We start from the raw sequence: 10157 nt of genomic DNA on the forward strand, positions 1-10157 counted from the left end.
CTATCATATGGATCTGGTACGGATATAGACACACACATGTAGTCTATCATATGAGTTCGGTACGGATATAGACACACACATGTAGTCTATCCTATGAGTCTGGTACGGATATAGACACACACATGTAGTCTATCATATGAGTCTGGTACAGATATAGACACACACATGTAGTCTATCATATGAGTCTGGTACGGATATAGACACACACATGTAGTCTATCATATGGATCTGGTACGGATATAGACACACACATGTAGTCTATCCTATGGTACGGATATAGACACACACGTGTAGTCTATCCTATGGTACGGATATAGACACACACATGTAGTCTATCATATGAGTCTGGTACGGATATCAACTGTTAGTCAATCCGTCTATAGATAGCCACACACATGTATCGGCCTATGCAAAAATGCAAATGACGTTAGGATAATTATCTACCGCAATAAAAAAGACCAACGATTTGATGTATTCTAATACGTCTCTTACCTATGCATTAAGGAGTATTGTCTACTTAAATATTCTAAATACAGACGTGATGGTTAAAGTGTAATTATTCATTAATAACTCTCTTACAAAGCTGGGTAAATGAAGTCTTTTGGCTTATACCTGTCTTTAACATTTAATAAATCGAAATAATTAACCCTTATCAACATCACAAGTATACAGATATCACATCAATATATGTACAGTGTGTATAGCACAATAAGATCAGAAATATATAGGTACACCCATCCATACAGGTACATCCATACATACAGGTACAGTCATACATACAGGTACAGTCATACATACAGGTACAGTCATACATACAGGTACATCCATACATACAGGTACAATCATACATACAGGTACAATCATACATACAGGTACAGTCATACATACAGGTACAGCCATACATACAGGTACAACCATACATACAGGTACAGTCATACATACAGGTACATTCATACATACAGGTACAGCCATACATACAGGTACAATCATACATACGTGTACAATCATACATACAGGTACAGCCATACATACAGGTACAATCATACATACGTGTACAATCATACATACAGGTACAATCATACATACGTGTACAATCATACATACAGGTACAGTCATACATACGTGTACAATCATACATACAGGTACAGTCATACATACGTGTACAATCATACATACAGGTACAGTCATACATACGTGTACAATCATACATACAGGTACAATCATACATACAGGTACAATCATACATACAGGTACAATCATACATACGTGTACAATCATACATACAGGTACAATCATACATAGAGGTACAATCATACATACGTGTACCTATTACATCGCGAACCATACAGGTCGTCTACACCAACATATATCATATAGTTTCCAATAGAATAGTACTGAACCATTACCCAAACAGAAACCTGTTACTAATCAAAATCAAATACACATACACACTGTACTTAAGCTTTTAAATCTATACCAACATTAATTAAGATTTATGTACTTACGATTGTCGAACTTTGAGTAATGGTTTTTGCCATCCTGAATGTTGTGTTTTGATATCCTTTATCGGTTGTAATATAATATTTCTTTGTTTATTTATCTTCTGCGTTAGAACACTCCATCACATCAGTTTTAACGGTAGGTGATCATGATTTGTGATAAAAGTCTTGTTTCGCCTGGTTGATGCCGGACTGTAGCTCAATGTGTTAGCTAGGGGACGTTTTACCGGGTCCCGTGAAACCGACACCACTAGAAACACAACGACTTAACTGTATATTAAACAAAATACTAATATCCACTGTAATATTCTAGTATGTTTCTGTTTCTAGTCAAAGTCTAGGCAATGTTTACATCACGATACAATCCCGAGCGAGGCCCTGTTTGTCTTCAGTGACTAATGGCAGGCAGTGATTTGTACGCTTTACTGCTGTCACTTAATTCGTGAGGAAAAGTAGCGGTCGATTTGGGTGACTGGTCAAATCTTACTCTGTAACAGAATAATCGGTTAATCCAAAGCTATGTCGGCATGCACCTTCCCTCGCTGGCTAATACGTATGCGATATTAACCTAACACGTAACTAGATTAATCCTTTTACGATCCTTACCTCACACTTAACTAGATTGATCCTTATATCCCGCACAAGCTGTTTAATACATGATCACATAGCCCTTACTTGACCCTTCAACGTATTAAAATTAAAACATCGCCGAAAAAAACCAACAGATTTATCACATTTGATGTCATCACCCTCGGTCACGGTATACTGTAATATACCTATATCACAGGTTAACGAGAGGTTTGATGTCATCACCCTCGGTCACGGTATACTGTAATATACCTATATCACAGGTTAACGAGAGGTTTGATGTCATCACCCTCGGTCACGGTATACTGTAATATACCTATATCACAGGTTAACGAGAGGTTTGATGTCATCACCCTCGGTCACGGTATACTGTAATATACCTATATCACAGGTTAACGAGAGGTTTGATGTCATCACCCTCGGTCACGGTACACTGTAATATACCTATATCACAGGTTAACGAGAGGTTTGATGTCATCACCCTCGGTCACGGTATACTGTAATATACCTATATCACAGGTTAACGAGAGGTTTGATGTCATCACCCTCGGTCACGGTATACTGTAATATACCTATATCACAGGTTAACGAGAGGTTTGATGTCATCACCCTCGGTCACGGTATACTGTAATATACCTATATCACAGGTTAACGAGAGGTTTGATGTCATCACCCTCGGTAACGGTACACTGTAATATACCTATATCACAGGTTAACGAGAGGTTTGATGTCATCACCCTCGGTCACGGTATACTGTAATATACCTATATCACAGGTTAACGAGAGGTTTGATGTCATCACCTCGGTCACGGTATACTGTAATATACCTATATCACAGGTTAACGAGAGGTTTGATGTCATCACCCTCGGTCACGGTATACTGTAATATACCTATATCACAGGTTAACGAGAGGTTTGATGTCATCACCCTCGGTCACGGTATACTGTAATATACCTATATCACAGGTTAACGAGAGGTTTGATGTCATCACCCTCGGTCACGGTATACTGTAATGATGTCATCACCCTCGGTCACGGTATACTGTAATATACCTATATCACAGGTTAACGAGAGGTTTGATGTCATCACCCTCGGTCACGGTATACTGTAATATACCTATATCACAGGTTAACGAGAGGTTTGATGTCATCACCCTCGGTCACGGTATACTGTAATATACCTATATCACAGGTTAACGAGAGGTTTGATGTCATCACCCTCGGTCACGGTATACTGTAATGATGTCATCACCCTCGGTCACGGTATACTGTAATATACCTATATCACAGGTTAACGAGAGGTTTGATGTCATCACCCTCGGTCACGGTATACTGTAATATACCTATATCACAGGTTAACGAGAGGTTTGATGTCATCACCCTCGGTCACGGTATACTGTAATATACCTATATCACAGGTTAACGAGAGCTTTGATGTCATCACCCTCGGTCACGGTATACTGTAATATACCTATATCACAGGTTAACGAGAGGTTTGATGTCATCACCCTCGGTCACGGTATACTGTAATATACCTATATCACAGGTTAACGAGAGGTTTGATGTCATCACCCTCGGTCACGGTATACTGTAATATACCTATATCACAGGTTAACGAGAGGTTTGATGTCATCACCCTCGGTCACGGTACACTGTAATATACCTATATCACAGGTTAACGAGAGGTTTGATGTCATCACCCTCGGTCACGGTATACTGTAATATACCTATATCACAGGTTAACGAGAGGTTTGATGTCATCACCCTCGGTCACGGTATACTGTAATATACCTATATCACAGGTTAACGAGACGACGAGCGGTCAGTATGGAACTACAATACGTACACTAGGATTGATCCTACTATCTTAAGACTGAATAGACGACATAATATCAAGGAAAGCGAGGTTAAAAGTAAATTAAACATGACTGGGGTAGATTTTACTCTCAAATAATCAATACAGAATTATATTATAAAGATACGCGCGTGCTGATGTTCCCCGTGGAAACGATAAGTAAGGGAAGTCTAGGAAACCGAGCGTATAATGTCTTTATCAACATCCCGATTATATCTGTAGAGACCAGGTGTATCTGATCATTTCGGTATTAACATACATAGTTAACCTTGCGTGTAGTTTTATCTGTGTCTTTTTAACGTTTGTAACACGTACATATATATGCGCATGATAAGTACTCGAATAAAATTCTGTTAAAAAGCACTTCTTCCACCTGCTATAAGTGATTTATTCAGGCAGAGAGTCACTTAAGTGTCTGATTTAAATAGTGATCCTGGTAATCGCTCCCTTCATACGCAACGTGATACAAATATTGTAAACAAATACGTCATTGACAAAGATAGCAATCCGGCTGCCCTTAAGCATTGTGTTTAGACGTTTAAAAAAGATGAAACTTCTTTCGGCTGTAACCGTTGTTGGCGGCAGGAAGTAAGAATCTGAAGTATTCTGTAAATGTTAGGATACAACTGTTTGTCGGTGTGCTTCAGTGTTTCGTAAAGCTGGTTTGGTCTCATCATTGAACACAGTCTATCTGGCCTGCCATCTTCGTACATCCCTCAAAATTTCTTCCTGGTCGGCAATGTCGTTTTTATACGAAGCGTAAATTTAGAAAACACTTTGTTCATCCTGGTCGTCAGTTTGAGATGGGAGCAGAAACTTCGTCTTAAGGCGATCTTCGGACTTCATCAAACGTTCACTCAAGTCGGAAATCAGGTGATCGACAGCAGTAAAGAGACACACGACAATATTGTTTGGTGGTCATGACTCCTGGGTTGGCTCGATGTATCTGAATACCGAATCCTCGTGGTCTTCATTCTTGATTATCAAACAAACTAGCTATAGCAATAGCCTTATCATACAAGGCGTCGAATACGGCAAAGTCATCTCTCTCATCCTCTAGTAGACGGACGATAACTCTAGATTCCTTCACTGCCTCAGGAAGATCAAACATGCCGGTAAGAGGCACCCTTCCCTCCATCAAGTGGTTGCACACAACCAGTGTAATCAAAACCTCATGATGGATGCCTGTTGCTGTCCTGATTTAGTATCTCCATTGTCCCGCAGATACTCCAAAGCACTTAATACAACAAGGAAGGAGGAAATGAAAGTGCTAGAGAATCAGTTCTGCTGAACCATCTTGTTGTGTTTTGATCTTAGTTTTTCCTTCAAGCGCCTCCCGCGCATTTTCACTTTAGTCAAACTCATCCTGGAATTTCTCCATTTTCTTCGCTAAGTAGTGAAAGGAAAATGCAATATCCTGGACTTCCATTAGAACTAAGATCTGTACATGCAACTTGGGAAAAGAAATTTTCAATTTTCTGACAAGATTTCGCCGCTATCTCCATGTTGGTAACTTTCTTGAATAACGTGTTATTTTAACTTCTGTTGTTTATTATAAGCTTTGAAACGAGCGCGGACTTAAGGAGAATTCCGGAACGATTAAACATGTAAACTCACGTAATCCGGAAAATCAGTGCTTTCAAATACATGTCATCATGATAATTCAATAAGACGTTTCAAACTCGGTACCATCAATGATAAAACTGATGTATACCATCAATGATTCACTTGTTTATACCATTAACGATAAAACTTGTTGATAGAATTAACGATAAATCGTATGTATATCATTAACGATAACATTAACGATAAATCGTATGTATATCATTAACGATAAATCGTATGTATACCATTGACGATAAAACTTGTTTATACCATCAAAGATAAAATATATTTATGCCATTACTGATATAACTCATGTTTACCATTAAAGTTGAAACTTTTCATCACATAAATGATAAAACTTATTGATACCGTGATGATAAAACTTATTGATACCGTGATGATAAAACTCATTGATATCATTGATGATAAAACGTACTGATATCATTGATGATAAAACTTATTGATATCTTTGATGATAAAACTTATTGATATCTTTGATGATAAAACTTATTGATATCTTTGATGATAAAACTTATTGATATCTTTGATGATAAAACTTATTGATATCTTTGATGATAAAACTTATTGTTATCAATGATGATAAAACTTATTGATACCGTGATGATAAAACTTATTGATATCATTGATGATAAAACTTATTGATATCTTTGATGATAAAACTTATTGATATCATTGATGATAAAACTTATTGATATCTTTGATGATAAAACTCATTGATACCGTGATGATAAAACTTATTGATAGCATTGATGATAAAACTTATTGATACCGTGATGATAAAACTTATTGTTATCGTTGATGATAAAACTTATTGATATCTTTGATGATTAAACTTATTGATATCTTTGATGATAAAACTCATTGATACCGTGATGATAAAACTTATTGATATCTTTGATGATAAAACTTATTGTTATCATTGATGATAAAACTTATTGATACCGTGATGATAAAACTTATTGTTATCGTTCATGATAAAACTTATTGATAGCATTGATGATAAAACTTACTGATATCGTTATTCACATGGCTTCATTTTGCCATCTGTTACCAGTCAGATCACCCCGACTTACCGTCCACGGTAACAGATAACACGCGTCATGTCAATGTCTCTGTGTGATACTTATACAGCGTAATTAAATATAATCAGTAAGCATATTTATAATTGATTCCATCAAATGAGATATGTTACAAACAAAACCACATATACTTATATAGAAGTCTTTTCAGATACGACATAGATCATTGACCCTAGATAACATATATTATGGTCTGGAATTTTAAATGGTCTGCATTCACTCTGTAAGGTAATTCAGTACGAGATAAATGGGAATATCAATGAGAGGCAATCGGAATGTCTATTTGAAAAAGAAAATATGAAACAGGTTATAGAATAAAAATAATGTTAAATAGTATTTCGGAGTTCCCAATGGTCCGAGTCCATCACTAGGTGATATTTAACCAATACAAACATCCGTGTTGATATATATTGATATAGACATATATCTGAGTTTTATTATTATTAGATGGAGTGTGTGAAATATTATTCGTAACAACAGAGATATCCATGACAACAGTGATACCGATAGGATGTTACACGTTGTACGATAGTATCCATGACAACAGTGATATCAATGGGATGTTACACGTTGTACAATAATATCCATGACAACAGTGATACCGATAGGATGTTACCCATTGTACAATTGTATCCATGACAACAGTGATACCGATAGGATGTTACCCATTGTACAATAGTATCCATGACAACAGTGATATCCATGACAACAGTGATATCGATAGGATGTTACCCATTGTGCAATTGTATCCATGACAACAGTGATATTGATAGGATATATCCAATTCAATTGAATTAAGGTTTATTAGTACGTTTGTAATTACAGATGTAACTTGATGGCTATAAACATGAACAGAATGGAAATAATAATAAAATTTATCAAACTTAATCAAACTGGAAGCTGATGTAAATCGAAGTTACACTACCGGATTATGATAGATTGGAAAACATAAACAAATAAACAAACAAATAGGTCCAGTTCAAATCAGCCCAGAATAACCGATCTCGAACCCCATTTTTTTCTGCACAAACGGGAAGGTATTTCGTTCATATGAACATTCGAACACCTGTATTAGACAACATGTATCCAAATCTTGTCAGTTCGAACATTTTACTACTTAAATGTGCGTGTAACCATTAGGATCTAAATCGACTTTAACTTTACTATAACTTGATGGTCCTGTCGATTTGACTGTCGCCCCGTACACTGTACACACTGACATACCATTTGATGGCCCTGTCGATTTGACTGTCGCCCCGTACACTGTAAACTGACATACCATTTGATGGTCCTGTCGATTTGACTGTCGCCCCGTACACTGTACACAATGACATACCATTTGATGGCCCTGTCGATTTGACTGTCGCCCCGTACACTGTACACGCTGACATACCAATTGATGGTCCTGTCGATTTGACTGTCGCCCCGTACACTGTACACACTGACGTACCATTTGATGGCCCTGTAGATTCGACTGTCGGCCCTGTTCACTGTACACAATGACATACCATTTTATTGCCCTGTCGATTTGACTGTCGCCCCGTACACTGTACACAATGACATATCATTTGATGGCCCTATCGATTTGACTGTCGCCCCGTACACTGTACACAATGACATACCATTTGATGGCCCTGTCGATTTGACTGTCGCCCCGTACACTGTACACACTGACATACCATTTGATGGCCCTGTCGATTTGACTGTCGCCCCGTACACTAACAAACCATTTGATGGCTCTGTCGATTTGACTGTCGCCCCGTACACTAACAAACCATTTGATTGCCCTGTAGATTCGACTGTCGCCCCGTACACGGTACACACTGACATACCATTTGATGGCCCTGTCGATTTGGCTATCGCCCCGTACACTGTACACTGACATACCATTTGGTGGCCTGGTCGATTTGACTGTCGCCCCGTACACTGTACACACTGACATACCATTTGATGGCCATGTCGATTTGACTGTCGCCCCGTACACTGTACACACTGACATACCATTTGATGGTCCTGTCGATTTGACTGTCGCCCCGTACACTGTACACACTGACATACCATTTGATGGCCCTTTAGATTCGACTGTCGCCCCGTACACTGTACACACTGACATACCATTTGATGGCACTGTTGATTTGTCTGTCGCCACGTACACTGTACACACTGACATACCAGTTCATGGCCATGTCGATTTGTTAGTCGCCCCGTACAGTGTACACAATGACATACCATTTGATGGCCCTGTCGATTTGACTGTCACCCCGTACACTGTACACACTGACATACCATTTGATGGCACTGTTGATTTGACTGTCGCCCCGTACACTGTACACACTGACATACCAGTTCATGGCCATGTCGATTTGTTAGTCGCCCCGTACAGTGTACACACTGACATACCATTTGATGGCACTGTTGATTTGACTGTCGCCCCGTACACTGTACACACTGACATACCAGTTCATGGCCATGTCGATTTGTTAGTCGCCCCGTACAGTGTACACAATGACATACCATTTGATGGCCCTGTCGATTTGACTGTCACCCCGTACACTGTACACACTGACATACCATTTGATGGCACTGTCGATTTGACTGTCGCCCCGTACACTGTACACGCTGACATACCAGTTCATGGCCATGTCGATTTGTTAGTCGCCCCGTACAGTGTACACAATGACATACCATTTGATGGCCCTGTCGATTTGACTGTCGCCCCGTACAGTGTACACAATGACATACCATTTGATGGCCCTGTCGATTTGACTGTCGCCCCGTACAGTGTACACAATGACATACCATTTGATGGTCCTGTCGAATTGACTGTCACCCCGTACACTGTACACTGACATACCATTTGATGGCCCTGTCGATTTGACTGTCGCCCCGTACAGTGTACACAATGACATACCATTTGATGGTCCTGTCGATTTGACTGTCGCCCCGTACACTGTAAACTGAGATACCATTTGATGGCCCTGTCGATTTGACTGTCGCCCCGTACACTGTACACTGACATACCATTTGATGGCCCTGTCGATTTGACTGTCGCCCCGTACACTGACATACCATCTAGTTTGATACAGTGTGGTACATTATAGTACAGTGAGGTACAGTGTGGCACATTGTGGTCCATTTGTACAGTGTAGTTCAGTGTGGTACATTGTGGTCCATTTGTACAGTGTAGTACATTGTGGTACATTGTGGTCCATTTGTACAGTGTAGTTCAGTGTGGTACATTGTGGTCCATTTGTACAGTGTAGTTCAGTGTGGTACATTGTGGTCCATTTGTACAGTGTAGTACATTGTGGTACATTGTGGTCCATTTGTACAGTGTGGTTCAGTGTGGTACATTGTGGTCCAGTTGTACAGTGTAGTACAGTGTGGTACATTGTGGTCCAGGGGTACAGTGTGGTACAGTGTGGTACAGGGGTACAGTGTGGTACATTGTGGTCCAGGGGTACAGTGTAGTACAGTGTGGTACAGGGGTACAGTGTGGTACAGTGTGGT

At 39.2% G+C, this 10157-nt stretch overlaps 1 protein-coding gene across 1 annotated transcript in view; it reads right to left on the bottom strand.

The window, feature by feature from the left end:
• LOC117328668 (leucine-rich repeat-containing protein 74A-like) overlaps positions 1-1898 on the bottom strand; it is a gene marked incomplete at its 3' end in the record, with an annotated part of 55158 nt that extends 53260 nt beyond the window's left edge. The window contains 1 exon segment of the mRNA XM_033886114.1: positions 1506-1898. Within this exon segment, the coding sequence (XP_033742005.1) occupies positions 1506-1538 (33 nt within the window).
• Positions 1899-10157: the final 8259 nt, after the last annotated feature.

This window comes from Pecten maximus, chromosome 6, assembly GCF_902652985.1.
Source record: "Pecten maximus chromosome 6, xPecMax1.1, whole genome shotgun sequence".
NCBI lineage: Eukaryota > Metazoa > Mollusca > Bivalvia > Pectinida > Pectinidae > Pecten > Pecten maximus.